Here is a 16,968-nt window from a genome sequence, read left to right as displayed (position 1 = left end):
GAGTATTTTTAAAATCACAAAATCATAACCATAAATGTTAAACTGATTTGGACAAGAACCATCCATGAATGCCAAAATTACTAGGTAGGGGGCGCCTGGGTGGCTCAATGGGTTAAGCCTCTGTCTTCGGCTCAGGTCACGATCTCAGGGTCCTGAGATCGAGCCCCGCATTGGGCTCTCTGCTCGGCGGGGAGCCTGCTTCTCCCTCTCTCTCTGCCTACCTCTCTGCCTACTTGTGATCTGTCTGTCAAAATAAAAATTGATTAATTAATTAATTAAAATTACTCGGTAGAAGGATGGTAGGTAATAGGATATTTACACCTTAAAAAAATCATTCACACCTTAAAAAATCATTCCCATACACTACTTATGGCTTATGAAAAGAAAAATGTGCTTGAAAATGTTGAAAAATGGAGAAATCTGGCTGTCACCACCTTAACCAAACATTCAGTTCTGGCATCACCCATCGTGGTATATTATGCATCTACTGATGTAATAGAGAGGTGGGTACACAGTATCAGCAATGATATTTCTTACTAGAAATTTGATCTGAATCTAATCATGAAGAAAGGTATAAACTCCTGAACATGGGGAATATGTAGGACAACTGGCCTGGACTCTACAAAGCCTTCAATGTCATTAAGACAGAGCCATCCTAGATTGGTGGAAGACTAAAAGGACATAATGGTCAAGTGCAATATGCAAACTTTGTCTAGATCTCGGGGCAGGACAAATGACCAGGTATAAAAGTAATTTTTTTTAAAGATTATTTATTTATTTATTTGACAGAGAGAGAAATCACAAGTAGGCAGAAGTAGGCAGAGAGGCAGCCAGAGAGAAGGGAGAAGCAGGCTCCCTGCTGAGCAGAGAGCCTGATGTGGGGCTCGATCCCAGGACTCTGGCACCATGACCTGAGCCGAAGGCAGAGGCTTAACGCACTGAGCCACCCAGGTGTCCCATAAAAGTCATTTTTAAAGACCATGGAGATAAATAATGAAATACCTGCTGGAGTACACTTCTGAATTAATACTGATTTTCTTAGGTATGATTATGATATCATGCTTGTGAAGCAAAATGTACTTGCTTTTGGGAGATGGAGACTCAAATTTAGGAGTGGACTATAGATTAACTGCAGTATCTACCAAAATTCCAATGACATATTTCACAAAAATTTTTAAAAATCCTAAAATTCATGTGGAACCACAGAAGACCTCAAACATCCAAAGCAACCCTTAGCAAGAACAAAACTGAAAGTATCACACGTTCTCATTTTAAAACATGCTATAAAGCTGCAATAATCCAAACAGTATGGTACTGGCACAAAAACATACACATCAGTGGAACAAAGTAGAGAGCCTTGAAAACCCACACAAAATTTAGAAATAAATTTACAGCCAACTAATCTTCAACAAAAATGCCAAGAACACATAATGGGGAAAGGACAGTCTCATCAATAAACAGTACGGTGAAAACTAGATGATCATATGCAGAATGAAATTAGACCCTATCATACACCAAATACAAAAGTCAACTCAAAATAGATTAAGGACTTAACATACCTGAAACTGTAAAATTACTAGAAGAAAACAAAGGGAAAAAACCTTCTGTCACTGGTCTTGGCAATGATTTTTTGGGGTATGATCCCAAAAGCACAAGCTTTTACAAAAGCAAAAATAGACAACTGGGATTGCATCAAACTAAAAACATACTGCACAGCAAAGGAAACAATCAATAGACTAAAGAGATAATCTGTAGTATGGAGGAAAATATTTGCAAGCCATACTTCTAATATGGGATTAATATCCAAAATAAACAAAGAACTCATACAACTCAACAGCAAAAAACAAATAAGCCAATTAAGAAATGGGCAAAAAACATGAATAGACTTTTCTCAAAAGAAGACATATGAATGGCCAGCAGATATATGAAAAGGTACTCAACGTCACTAATTGTCAGCGAAATGCAAATCAAAACTATGATGAGGTATCACCTCACACCTATTAGGATACCTATTATCAACAAGACCAATGGTAAGAACTGGCACAGATGTGGAGAAAAAGGAACCTTGGTATACTCCTGGCAAGAATATAAATTGGTACAGACACTATGGAAAACAACTTGGAGATTACTCAAAAAATTAACAATAGACTACTATATGATGCAACAACCTCACTTCTAGGTATATATCCAAAGGAAATAAAATCAGTATCTCAGAGATATGTACACTCTGTAGCATTATTCACCATATCCAAGTAACCTAAGTGTCCATCAATGGATTAATGGATAAAAAAAAATGTGTTGTGCTCAGAAATACAAAGAATTATAAGAGAATACTATGACGATTATATATGCCAACAAACTGGACAACTTAGGAAAAAAAGGGATAAATTCCTAGAAACATAAAATCTCCTGAAACTTAATCAGAAAGAACAAAAAAACCCGAACACGCCAATTGCTAGTAACAATATTGAATTGATAGACAGAAGATTCCTCTCAAAAGACCAAGAGGTCTTCACAGGTGAATTCTGCCATTTAAAGAAGAATTAATACCTATTCTTCAAATGTATTCTGAGGCCAGCATTATCCTGATACCAAAACCAAAGCCACACACACAAAACTAAACTATAGGCCAATATCCCTGATGAGCATAGATGAAAAAATCCTCCAAAAAAATTAACAAACTGAATTCAATAATTCATTAAAAGGATCACGTGATATGATTTCAATTACATGCGGAATCTAAAACACAACAAAAAAATAAGCGAACAGAAAACTCTCAAAAAGAGGGGAAAAAAGGTGGCTACTAAGGGGAAGTGGGGGTGAAGGACTGAAATAGGTGAAAAGGATCAAGAGGTACAAACTTCTAGTAATAAATAAGTCAGAGAAATAAAAATTGCAGTATAGTGAATATAGTTAATAAAACTGTAGTAATGTTATATAGTGACAGATGGCTGATATATTTATGGTGAGCACTGAGTAAAGAATTGCTGAATCACTATGTTGTACACCTGAAACTAATATAACACTGTATGTAATTATACTTGATAAAAAATTATACTGTGTATACAAATGTGTAACTTGTCTTTGCTATCTAAAATTGTGAATATTTTCCCAGTTCATTAAATATTCTAAAAAAGAAAAAAGCAGCATTAAGTGTACATAAAGTAATATTATTTAGTCTCGAAAAAGAAGAAAACCCTGCCGTTTGTGATAACGCGGATGAAAATGGAGGCTGAGATAAGCCAGACTCAGATACTGCATGATCTCACTTATATGCGGAATATAAAAAAGTTGAACTCCTAAAAGCAGAGAATAGAATGCTGGTTACCAGGGATGGGGGAAATGTGGAGATATTGGTCAAAGGGTACTAAGTTTCAGTTACGCAGATGAATAAATTCTGCAGATGTGATGTACAGAATGGTGACTACAGTTAATAATACTATATCATACACTTGAAATTTGCTACGAGAATTGATCGTAGGTGTTCTCATCACATAAAAAGATGGTAACTATATGAAGTGATTGATAAATCAATTAGTATGATTGTGGTAATCATTTCATAATGTATATGTGTATCAAAATTGTATAAAATTCTTATTACTCAATTATACCCCAATAAAGCTGGAAAAAAAATTTAGGGGTGAAATGCTTTATCTGTCACCTACCTTCAAATGATTTGGCAAAAGGAAAGTGCATGTGTGTGCAGAAAGATATGGAGCAGGTCTGCATAGGTGTTAATAATTGATGAAGCAAGGTAATAAAGTAATCAGCTATTCACTGTTGTGTACTTTCAGCTCTTAGTCTTTCAGATTTTCAACTGTGAATGTAAAAATATTTCTGGGGGAGAGCCACTTGGATGGCTCAGTCAGTTAAGCATCTGCCTTTGGCTTGGGTGATGATCTCAGGGTCCTGGGATGGAATCACACATCAAGCCCCACATAGGGCGCCCTCCTCAGCAGAGAATCTGCTCCTCTCTCCTTCTGCTCTCCCTGCCCCCCCGAACTTGTGTGCTCTCTCAAATAAATCAATAAAATCTTTAAAAAAAAAATACTTCTGAGGGATACAGAAGCAGTAAGTAAATAATCCCATATGAGATCATGGTGTTTTCAGTATAACGAACTTCATTAAGCAAAAGAGAACATCATCCCCCTTCCTACCTAAATCAATAAATACCAAAACAGTGACACTTGATATAAATAAATTTTTTTTTAAATTATGAAACCATGCACACAGCCCTCTCCTCAGTTTCTAGTGTTGTAACACAGGCAGTTCAAGACCTCAGCATGTCTTGAGATAATGTGTTTTATCAATCTTCCTTTTATTCTATTGCAGTGCTTAGACTGTGCTTTATAATTATCTGTGTAGTTATATTTCCCTCTCATTAAATTGTAAATTCCTAAAAGACAGGGAGTGTGTCCTATGTATTACTGTATCAAACACAGTATCTGGCACACTAACTGTTAAATATTACCTGAATAAATGAAAAAGAAAAATTGGGTAAAATTAACTTTTTCAAATACACTGAATCTGTCCAATTCTTTTCAAACACTTATTCTGGAAATTCTCTTTAGTTCAATGATTTGAAATGTTCATTCCACCACTACTTGTAATTTAATTTTAGAAATAAATGTACAACATTAGGAAAAGAGTAAAATAAATCATAGTATATATAGCCATATAATGGACTTTAATACAGCCATTAATAATGATAGCAAAGCATTTAATAGCATAGGAAAATGTAAAATAATTATAAAAATGTAAAAGATTACAAATTAAATACATGACCTTAATTGTGCTTAACAATGTATTAAAAACAATTTTAAAAAGGAACTAAAAGAAATTGATAGTTCCTTATAAAACCAGATTATGATCTCTTTTTTTTCTTCCCACGCCTCCTAAAACTTCAAAAATTTCTGCAAGTAACAAGAGTTATTCTCAGAACTAGAAAAACCTTAAGAGGAAAAGAAAGATTCAATCACCTTTTCCAAAACTACTTTCTTTCCTATAATACATATAGAAGTTAATCCAGTGTCTATTTATAATAATTTATCCCATGAAGGATATTTAATTTCTATAACCTAGCTAACTTTAGGTCTTTTCATAGAGTGCTAAATAACTGAAAAATTAAAACAAGAATATAATGAAAAGTTTACTATCAAACAACCAAAAATATGATGATACTACATAATACTCAAGCTAGAGATTCAGATACTATATAAACTCCAGGATTATAACCTTCAAATATCTTGGGTTACATGACAGGCTCTAAAACCTGTTAAAAGCTTTTACATGAAAGCACACATATTTATTTTTCAGCAAGTTATTTTTTTTTTTTTTACCTCCCTAGAAACAAAAAGCTACATACATGCATCTCTGCCTCTGTTCACATTGCACCCCATTCTTCCATAAATTGTCACCTACCATTTCTGAGGTTTAAGCACAAATCTTTCTTGCTTCCAATTATTTTTTATTGGGAAGTAGCAGCTAATAATGTGGCAAGCATTTCCCTTGTTACAATATTTTTCATAGTTAACTAAACACGCACCTTCTTCCATTAATCCTCGGATCTGCTCATCTTTCTCTTTCAAAAGATCTGAAGTCTCACTACTATTTAATCTAGTAGCAAGTTCTTCCTTCATACTTTTAATTTCCTAATTTAAAAAAAAAAAAGAATGTGAATACCATAAAGAATTTCACTCTGGGCATATTCTTCAATTTTTTCCATATTCAAAGAAGTCATCAATAATGAAATTCTCTATAAAGATCTGTTAAGTTTTATTCTGTTAAACTGAGTTTATTACTTCAGTTAATTAAGTAAACAGTTTGAAAACAACATAAAAGGGGCGCCTGGGTGGCTCAGTGGGTTAAAGCCTCTGCCTTCGGCTTAAGTCGTGATCCCAGGGTCCTGGGACTGAGCCCCTCATCAAGCCCCTCATTGAGCCCCGCATGGAGCCCCACATCAAGCCCCGCATCGTGCCTTCTGCTCAGCATTCACCGGCCCCCACCCACCTGCCACTCTACCTACTTGTGATCTGTCAAATAAATAAACAAGATCTTAAAAAATAAAATAAAATGTTAAAAAAAAGAGAAAACAACATAGAAAACTTGAACTCAGATATAAACAGGTTTTAATATGGAAATGCAAATGAGAATAAGTTAACTTTCAAAACCTTTCTTGAGTACCTCTATACACATATTATCAGGTTAAGCATTGTATTTGGAACAACATATTTCTCCATTTTTCACTGTATTTCTTTTCCTCATCTAAAATTTGCACTTGCTAGTGCATTGTGAAATGTGGGAAAACATATAAGGTTCAATCTACTTTAATAAAGCAGAGATTCAGCACAAACATGTCAAGACAGTTTATCTCTTAAAACCACAAATGGAGGGGCGCCTGGGTGGCTCAGTGGTTAAAGCCTCTGCCTTCGGCTCAGGTCATGGTCCCAGGGTCCTGGGATCGAGCCCCGCATCGGGCTCTCTGCTCAGCGGGGAGCCTGCTTCCTCCTCTCTCTCTCTGCCTGCCTCTCCACCTACTTATGATTTCTGTCTGTCAAATAAATAAATAAAATATTAAAAAAAAAACAAAACACAAATGGAGGAGCGCCTGGGTGGCTCAGTGGGTTAAAGCTCCTGTCTTCAGTTTAGGTCATGATCCCGGGGTCCTGGGATCGAGCCCCACATTGGGCTCTCTGCTCAGCGGGGAGCCTGCTTCCCTTCCTCTCTCTCTGCCTGCCTCTCTGCCTACTTGTGATCTATCAAATAAATAAATAAAATCTTTAAAAAAAAAAAAAAAACCCCAAAATGGAAATATGAAAAGTGTTCTATGACTTAATATAAGGTTTTAAGCAATGATCTGAAACCAAACAGCTAAAAACAACTATCATTAGGTACTTGAACCATGCTTTGTACCTATTGTCATTTTATCCTCACAACAATCCTATGAAGGAAATACTTTATTCAACTACACAAATAAGAAAACCAAGACAAAACCAGACTGAATAAACTTTGAAGGTCAGAGAGCTATTAAGTGGGAGAGTTTAACTTGATTAAATTAAATTTAAATTAAAATTAAGTGGTAGAGTTTAACCTGAAACCAGGTTTATGAGTCCACAAAGCCCGTGCTCTGAACCATCCACAACACTGCTGCACATTTTTCAGGTGTCAAAACTTGATTCACCCATCAAGGCCCAGTAAGACTATCCTGCCTTCCATGAAACTTTCCTCAATTCCCCTGGTCAGACTTCGTCCTCTGTGACACCATTCCCAACTGCTTATTTGTCTTTCTCTGTAGTTTATTTCATTCTGCCTAGCCCTACATAGGTGTTGACATGATCTGTTTTCCATCATTAGAAAAGCCAACTCTTCACTTAAAGTACTTCAATTCACCCTGAATTTCCTACAGATCCTAAGTTTGGGTCAGGGGGTGGGGTTTCATACATAGCAGTACACAAAAAAACGTGTTAAAACTTGGGGCCCAAGCTTTTCCCCACCTATAGTTTGGGTCTAATTTAGATCTACAATTCAAAGTACATCATAGAAAACAAGCATTATTTAAAATCTAATTTCTCAGTTAGACTGGTCTAGATGCAATACAGGAGGGACAAGAAGAGGTAAGCTGGTTAGGCAGTCTCAGGTTATTGTCAGTATCTGAAACAAGCTAGCTAATTAAAGCAACCTAAGCAGAAGAAAGTCTATGACTTACTCCTCTTCTGTAAGAGTATACAAAGAAAAAATACAAATATTAACACTGGTCAAGAAGAAGGAGAGCAACTTAACTGAGAAGGGCAAATGATGAGAAACACTATTAATAGTTGAGATAGAAGAAATAATTACTAACCTTAGCTGGTTACCTATTTCTGAAATAGCCAACAGCTACAAGTTTTAAGAATTAGAACAATGATTCCCAAACAGGAGTGACTAAGCTCTCAAGAGGATATTTGGCAAAGTCTGCCAACATTTTCAATTATCTCAACTCAGGAAAGGGTTTGATGATTGTGCACTGGGAGATGGGGAGGAGAGGGTGACACTGGTGTCTTCTAGGTAGAGGACTGGATGCTAGTAAACACCCTACAATGTAAAGAAAAGTCCCATACAGCATAAATCATCCAGCCCAAAATACGAATAGTGCTGAGAAGAAATCCTGTATTAGGATAAATCAATATGCTTCACAAGAGTCACTAACCCTTGTAATTTTTTTGTTTTAAAATTATTTTGACTTGAAGAAGTACATATATGTCTGAAGTGATTCGACAGTAATAAATGGGAGCAATGATATATTTTTTAAATTTACACAGTGCCTTTTAGATTTAATTGTTATGTATTTTAATGAAATTATCATTTATGAAAATTATCCTAATGATGCTATGTATCTTGCAAGGACTTATAGATACATTATACAAATACTGGCTTAGATTCTTTTAAAACGTCAAGAACCTATAAGTCTAAAGATATTTAAAAATCTACAATTTAAATGTTAATATACTATATGGTATCCTTTAATCTTACTTCTTTTTTTCCATACCAAAATATGAATGCATCCCTCAAAAATCCATTTTTGTCCAGATTTTAATTAATACTATTTTTAACTTTCATTACCTTTTTAGCAGCATCTCTCTCTTTGCAGGCTAGCTGAACTTTCTTTTCTGCTTCTGCAATTCTTTGAGTAAATTCATCTTTCAAGGAAGTAATGCTGCTGCTTTCTTCTTTCACTCTAAACATTTCACTAAATTAAAAACAACAGACACAGAGATACTTGTTTACACATTCCTAGGTAACAAGATGAGTGCAGTTTGCAAAAGGAAAACAACACTGTCTTCAACATATGTTGAAGACTAAAACAAATTAGTTTTAGCCTTGTTACTTTCAAGAAAAAAAGCACCTGCTTGATTTATTTTAAAACACCTAAACAAAAACCCATTATAAAATGAAAATGTCACCAATATTTGATGTGTAAAAGTAAGATAAACAAAATTTTTCATTTTTGAATCTATTACATTTTACTAATCACCTCCTTAGAGCAAATATTCAGTGGTTTTTTTAATATCACACTTTTCTTTAAATATATGTTTTAAATCTCTAATCCTAAAAGGTAAAATGGTTTTTTGTGTTATTTTTGCAAAATAACACTTTTCTCTTCAATGCCAAAGGTAATATGATAAAGATAATGTGAGGAGAAAAGAAATCTCTATGGTGGGAATTTAAAAACTACTGCATTTCCTTTCTTCTTTCTTTCTTTCTTTTTTTTTTTTTTTAAGATTTTATTTATTTGTCAGAGAGAGAGAAAACAAGCAGGGAAAGTGGCAGGCAGAAGGAGAAGCAGGCTCCCAGGTGAGCAAGAAGCCCAATGTGAGACCTGATCCCAGGACTGTGGAAACATGACCTGAGCCAAAGCAGACAGTTAACTAACTAAGCCACCCAGATATCCCACTATTCTATTTTTAAATTTTTTTTAAAGATTTTATTTATGTATTTGACAGACAGAGATCACAAGTAGGCAGAGAGGCAGACAGAGAGAGAGGGGGAAGCAGGCTCCCTGCTGAGCAGAGAGCCTGATGCGGGGCTCGATCCCAGGACCCTGGGATCATGACCTGAGCCGAAGGCAGAGACTTTAACCCACTGAGCCACCCAGGCACCCCACCACTATTCTATCTTCAATAATTATACACAAGTTAAATTTTAAACATTTTAGTTTAAAATACAGTCTTATATAATAACCAAGTATTTGGGCCTCTACAAAACATACAAAATTTTTCACATTTGTAAAATACTTACTCTTTCAGATTATCATAGGCTTCTTCTAGAAGTGCTTTTTCTTTACTAAGAGATAATAACTGAGCCTCCCTTTTATCCAGTTTCTCATTCAGAAATTCAACTCTCTGAATAAGGAGAATACACAAAAGTCAAACATTTAACCTTAAAAAAAGAAAACCACTTCTACATGCAGGTGATGAGTTGTAAAGGTAACCTAATCACTGTAATAAATAAAACAGCATTTTCTCATAAAAAGAATTAAAAACAATATTGAGAACACACTGGATTCAGAACAAGAACTCATACATTGCTGGTAGGAGACTATAAATTAGAACAACCACATACCTGGTAGGAGTATAAATTAGTAAACCACTTTGGAAAACAATTAGACAACATCTAGCTGAAGACCTACACGCTCTTTAATGTAGAAAATTCTTTTAGATATATTTTAGAGGAGAAAACTCTTGCATAAATATACAAGAATATTTATAAGTTTGTTATAGCAAAAATCTCAGAAAGGTGTGCACATCCACCAAAAGAGGAAGGAAGCTAGAGAAAATAAAAAAAGAAAGACCCAAGAAGGGCTTTAAAGCCTTCCATAATATTCTGTATCTCAGCTAGGTAGTAGATATACAAGTATGTGTCTGTTACTCCATTTTATTCTTTAATCCAAATATGTAACATGTAACTTTTCTTTTAGTATGATACTTTGCATTTAAAAAATAAAACCAATTTTATAAAATCCATAGGAATGTAACTTTAAAATCTCCAGAATATTATCAGTATAAAGCTAAACAAAAAGGAATGGTTAGAATATCTTACCCCTAGGTCTTGCTGATGTAGTGATTAACTTGAATATGAGGGGAGAAATGATGCTTTTATGCAGTAAAAAAAAATAGTCCTACCTGATTGAGGTCTAGGATAATTTAGAAATCACTTACCTTCTGAAAGGGCTCAAAAATATCTTATTGATATTAAATAGTGTTAGTTTCAGGAATTCAAACTGCTATTATAGTTAGAGCATGGCATTTCGTTTGTGAATAGTATTAAACCTAGGTAACAGAATCTGGCACTTTTTTTTACATTAAATAATTCAATACATGGCACTTACAGGACATTTCTTCAAGACATCCTATATCTCAGAGGAGTCTATTAAAGATGCCAAATCCAACTCAATTTCTATATCTAAAAATCATAGGAAAAACCAAAACTGTAACTTAATGTTAAAGAATTTACACCACTTTCCTTTTATATGTATCAGGTAGAAGCAATCTGTCATTCCTAAGCAATACCATTACTCTTTGGACATTTCCCATTCTTATTCATGTAAGAAAGCTATCAGGGAAACATCAAAATAACATAAAAGAGAAAACAAACAAGTAATTAGTAACAACAGAAACACACTAATAAATAATTAAAGACTACATTTTTTTCATTTAAGATTTGCTACAAATAATATGAACAGTGAAAATTTTTTTGATGTAGGAAAAACCATACATTTGTATTCATTTCAGAACCTTTACCTACAAAGGATTTAAAGATATCTGTTACCTTAAGATAATCCTTTGCAAAATGACAAATTAATGAGCAGAGCATACAAGAATTTTAAGGTGAAAGGACTCAACAGTGATGGTGCAAGATGGAAACTTTTTTATGCTTAGTTATATTGAAATGTCGATATATGTTATCATAGTTGTCTCAGAGAAATTTCAAATAATTTAGTATCAATAAATCAACTTTAAAATCCTTAATGCCACACTTAAATGTCAAAATGCCCGCCTTTTTTAATCAGTACAAATCATTATACAACACTGAATGTTAAAAATAAACAACTAAAAGAAAATAAACAATGATTTAATCTCTGGAAAGCATATCCCCAAATCCTCTTCCAGTCTCTAGAGTTACCTTGCAAACATCTTCCTTTTCAGAATGCGCTTCCGGCATACTTTCAGCAGCTTCACACTCCTCAGCCACCTTGTTTGAGAGAGTATGTCCTTCATTTATTGGTGTAGCAGAAACCAAAATATCAGGCTGTTCACAATTAACAGGTGTTGCACTTCGTCCACTTTCTTCCATTTCCGTTTCCTCCGCGGGTACAATTAATGTTTCATTCACTGCTTCTTCCGATTTTCCTTCAACAGATTCATTTATTTTAGTTTTGGGAGTTGAAGGATTAACTATAATAGGTACTAAAGCATATCCCTTGCCTGACAGTTCATCATCTGAATTGATTTCACTTACACTACGGCTATCTAATGACTGTACACTAAACGAGTCTATTCTTTCAAAAGCATCAGATGAGCAGCAACTCTCAGTGAGTTTTTGGAAATCATCTAAACGATTATATTCGGGACAGGCAGATGCCGAGAGAAGCTGAAAAGATGTCTGCATCAAGTGAAGACTTGATTTGGAATCTGTAGTCTCTTGTCTCGAACTTGCTGAGCTCTCACTTATTACACTTTCATGATCTAAAACTTCAATGTCACTGGTGGTAGAAGTACCGGACGAGAAGGTGCTAACAGGAGGTGACGGTGTGTTACTCTGTCTGTCCTCATGTTTTTGTTCCTTAGGTTCCAAAGCCATGTCCTTCGTGTCTGCTGCAGACATATTAGATATGTTTTCTCTAGTTGTTTTCACATTGCTTACACTTTCCGATACTTTCAAACGTACAGTTGACACCTTCATATCAGATTCTTTATTAACAGTTTCTTCATGCTTGCCCTCAGTTTTAGGCGACAGAGCATCTACTGCTGGAGTTTCCCCTGATGCAGATGGGGTAGAATCTTTTACTTTTGACTCAGTTGTTTCAGATGTCCTTGACTGTCCAGTGTGCAAGGATTCCTGTAAAGTGCTCTTCACTTCTTCTTCTGGTCGTTGTGATTTAGCTGGTGGTTTTGACACCACTGGACTCTTCTGAATGGTCTGAACATCCGTTGGAGAGAGAAAGGCACTGAAGAAATTTTCAGATTCATCCACCACAGTTCTCCGAACTGGCTTTGTAATTGCTTTAGGAGAGGCTACAGGCTGACTCTGAGGTTCAGTGTTTGACTTTAACCCCCAGGTTGAAGAATCCCATCCTCCACTGACAGGAGTACTTATTCCTTTGACAAAATAAAATAAATAAATAAATATTTTATGTTAATATCACAATCATTATAAGTCAATATAAATAAGGTTTAAAAAAGGGAAATTTACAGAACACAACCTATAATTTGGACCTGTTAAGATCCCTGCTTACTGTGCAATTCATTAGTTCATTGTTGAACTTTGGGCCTTAAAAAGGAAAACTGATATGGATCTGCCCAAAAGGAACTAGGAGCAAAGATTAGAGGCCAAAATGGGCCTGGCCTACCAGAAGCAAGTATGTTATAACATTAAATAACACATTAAGAGAGTACCAGTATATGTTCTATAACTCATGCTAAGTCTAAGACACACATCATGCATCTCACAATAGGCGGTACCCTCACTTATAGGTCATGCATGAGTAATCATACCAAACTGACCCTACCTTCTATTCAGTTAGTTTAATTTTATCCTTCTATTAATTTTATTCTTCTAATATCAGTAATAAAATATGGTTATGAGTTGGACAGAGGGTAACATTCAAAAACTAAACTCAACATACTGATGACAAATGTTCTTTTCCAAAGATCAAAGTAAATTGATGGGAACAGTACCTTCTAGAGGACAAATTCACTTTTATCTACTTAATGACAAGCTCATTCTCCCAAGTGTCACTCTCCAAACCCACTCTATGAGAAAGTTTTGTTCCCTTCCTAAATTCCAAATCTAGGAGGAATTTAGAAGGTCTTATGAATTTCAGGGCCACCTAGCTGGCTCAGTCAGTGGAGCGCGTACTTAAATCTCAGGTGGGAGTTTGAGCCCCATATGGGGTATAGAGGTTACTTATAAATAAAATCTAAATGGGGTGCCTTGGTGGCTCAGTCAGTTAAGCTTCCAACTCTTCATCTTAGCTCTATTCTTGATCTCACAGCCAGAGTTCCAGGCCCACACGGGGCATGGAGCCCAGTGTGGAGCCTACTTTAAAAAAATAATAAATCAATAAAATAAAGCCTAAAAAAAGGTCATATGAATTTCAAAGATGTTCATTTTTTTTTTTTTAAGAAGTATTGGGGTTTTTTTAAATATATGTAGAGATGGTAGTTTACATTATGGCTTTTTAAAAAAGTACACTAAGGAGAAAATAACTCCTGGGTAAAAAAAGATTAATTCAGTCACAGAAATACATGCTACTAAAAAACCCAATGATAAACAAAAATGACATATTTACTAAAATATTTAAAGCATTTCTTTTTAAAAAAATTCTTTTTTCTAAATTCAAAAGTGGCTGAGCAGAATTACCAAAAATTCTGCACAATTAGAAGTTGGTGGGGCATGAATAAGCACTGAAAAATCTCCTAAAAACTATTAAGCCCTAAATTAAAGTCTATCCTATAATACGGCTTCAGATGTATAGAAGTATGTAGGAAACTTCAGTTTGGGGTCAGTTTTATACCCAATGGTTTAGTATATGAAAACACTGGAAAAAAAGGAAAAAGCCAAAAGTAAAGATGTAAATGAACAAGCAAGATTAAGGGTGCTAATTAGCTTAATTTAGTAGGTCATCTTAATGAACGACAAAAGTTAAATTTGCCTCTTGAAGAAGCTGAAGAATGTTTTATATAAATCCCAGGGGTCATCAGATATCCACTGGTCATCTTTGAGTAAGGCAATGTAAAACACAGGTGATCAATAAGTATTCACGGCATTTCACTAAATCTGAGTCTATTCTGGATAACCTATTTTGAAAAATGAATCATACAGACTGATATGGGAAACAAAGGCACAAGAAAAATTATTAAATTTCCTTACCACTAGCAGTCCATTGACAAGTCCTTGAAACAGGCAGAGTTCCTTTAGGAACTCAGCTGCCTCAACGTCAATACTTGGCTAAGGGCAAAAGGAAATCTTAGCCAGACCCCCCAGATCCTGTAAGTCTACTCTAAAATACAAAAAATCCTTTAGAAATCTCCTTTATCGCTATCCCCAAGATATATGTTGGCAATCATCCTCCCAAAGATATGACCACCAATATACATCTGGAGAGTCTCACGACTGCGTTTTTACTAAGCAGCAATAAATGACCTTCTCCTAACAACAGCTAGCTCTACTTGAAGGTATAAAATGGGCCACTCATGACCCCGGTGCAGCTCTTTCTGCCCATGGGTCCTGTCCCTGCGCTTTAATAAAACCACCAAGAATTCCTTCTTGGATGTGAGCTTCAAACCCTAACATCTTTCTTACATCATAGAGGATTCAAGCCCCGGATTTCATAAAATGAGTATCCTTATATCTAAAGTTTATACTCTGTCTCTTCTAAAGTTTAGTAATTCAAAATGCAGGGTATCTGTGAAAGAGGAAGTTGAGATACTCCAACAAGGTCCTACAGCACCTCGTATAAGGTAGGAAGATCATGACATACAGCCATGGGCCAAAAATATCTTAAAATGAGGTACCTCCAACTTAGGTCCTGACTTTTCAAAGATGTAAATTTAAAAACAAATCGGAAAGAATTAGTCGACAATCACTGAATTCTTTTTTCACAGCGGTTCAGAGCCCCCACCCCAATGCAAATTTTTACCCCTCATACCAAAATGCGGAGCTGTTTCTTAGACTTAGAGCCAAAGCAGCCGAAGACCCCTGTAAGATTCAGCTCAAGAAATGTGCAAAGGGAGACGCAGCTCTTTGGAAATACAATGGGACGCAACCCAAAACTCCTGGGCCGGCTCGAACGGGTGATACCTCCACCATGTTCTGCCCCTCCCCGGCTGTGTAGCCTGGAGGAAGCTACTCTGCCTCTCTCAGCCTCGCTTTCCCCTTCCGTAAAACACCGACTGTAACCAACCTAACTGGGGGAGCTGTCTGGAAAATGGGAAACCCATAAAAAAGCACATTCCGCGCCACCAAGCACAGCGTGCTCATAAAGGGACAGGGGCTGTTCCTCCTGTCCCGGCTGATGGGCTTCAGATGCTGGCTCCTCAGTGTCCGCAGCGCGCAGCAATCCCAGTTTCTGGGTGCTCGCGCCCCGGGCTACGTCGAGAGAGGGCGGGGCACAAGCCCGACAAATCGCGACCCGGACTTTCGAGGCCCGCAGGACCCGCACCGGGCCACAGGTACCGGGGACCCGGGATTTCCCTCAGGAAAGCCGCGAAAACCCACTTCGAGAAAACGAGCCTTTGTGGACGGCTGGGGAGACGGAACTCACTCAGAACTCCGTCAGCGGGGAAGGATCCCTGTCTGCACCTCTTCGCCTGTTTGCCTCCGCGAGCGCAGGGACCCCCGAGGCCCCGCTCCTCTCTCTCCCCTACCTGGCTCCCCGTACGGAATCGTCTCGGCCCAGGCGCTCGGCTCCTCTTCCTGGATATCCAGGACCCTGTCGATGGACTTCTGGGCCTGGGACAGGGCCTGCTTCGCGAAGCTGGAGAGCTGGGAGGCGTTGAACCAACTCATCTCCCCTCCTCAGCCCGCAGCGGTGGCGGCAGCACCAAGCGGGAAGGCCGAGGGCCAGCCGAACGGCCTCAGGCCCGGGGAAAGGTGCACCGGAACGGCCTCGCCCCCTTCTGCACTCAGCGGGCCCTGTCAGCGGCTGGCCATGACCCCGACCGTCTCCCCCAAGCCCGGGATGTTACCCTCAGCCCTGCCCGCACAGCTGGGACGAAAGGCGCGGACTGCGCATGAGCTGGCTTCTTCCACGTACACAACCACCAAATCCGGGAGCCCAGAGTTCCGTCAATAGACGGAAGAACAGGAGGAGCGCTGACGTCACATCCGGGACCCGAAGCTTGCCATTAGTTACGAAGAACGCAGAACGATTTCTGTTGATACTGATTCCAGGCATAGCGCGCAAATCCCTGGGCACAGAGAAGCTCTGTGGCTACGAGCAGAGGTAGACTCGTCTGGGTGGGAAAGCCAGTTTTCAGGCCAGCTCCTCCCTAGGAAGAAGCTCAACGTACTTAAAAGCTAGTCCCTGGCCAGCAAAAATTTGCAAACAAGGGTAGTTCGGCTTTCCCTATTAGCGCTCCGTCTGAAATATTTAATCAGTCCTGTGTTAACGTGGCCTTCAGGTGGAACCCTGGGTTTGGGTTTGCCTAAAAATACTGGACATTTTATAAGGCCTGATCCAGTCTACCTGATGAAGATGTCTTCTGTAAG

General features: G+C 37.4%; 1 protein-coding gene across 1 annotated transcript in view; it reads right to left on the bottom strand.

Annotated features, from left to right (window-relative positions):
- TMF1 (TATA element modulatory factor 1) overlaps nt 1-16,538 on the bottom strand; it is a 34,606-nt gene extending 18,068 nt beyond the window's left edge. Inside the window, exons 1-5 of the mRNA XM_047747103.1 lie at nt 16,125-16,538; nt 11,659-12,854; nt 9,775-9,878; nt 8,599-8,725; nt 5,546-5,651 (exon numbers count right to left, since the gene is read on the bottom strand). Coding sequence (XP_047603059.1) covers nt 5,546-5,651; nt 8,599-8,725; nt 9,775-9,878; nt 11,659-12,854; nt 16,125-16,266 — 1,675 coding nt within the window. The 5' untranslated portion in view covers nt 16,267-16,538. The remainder of the gene's footprint in view (nt 1-5,545; nt 5,652-8,598; nt 8,726-9,774; nt 9,879-11,658; nt 12,855-16,124) is intronic.
- Between the last annotated feature and the right edge of the window lie 430 nt (nt 16,539-16,968).

The sequence above is a fragment of the Lutra lutra genome, chromosome 1, assembly GCF_902655055.1.
Source record: "Lutra lutra chromosome 1, mLutLut1.2, whole genome shotgun sequence".
Classification (NCBI taxonomy): Eukaryota; Metazoa; Chordata; class Mammalia; order Carnivora; family Mustelidae; genus Lutra; species Lutra lutra.
The sequence above is the reverse complement of the archived record's forward strand: the minus strand, read 5'-3'. Positions and strand labels throughout refer to the sequence as shown.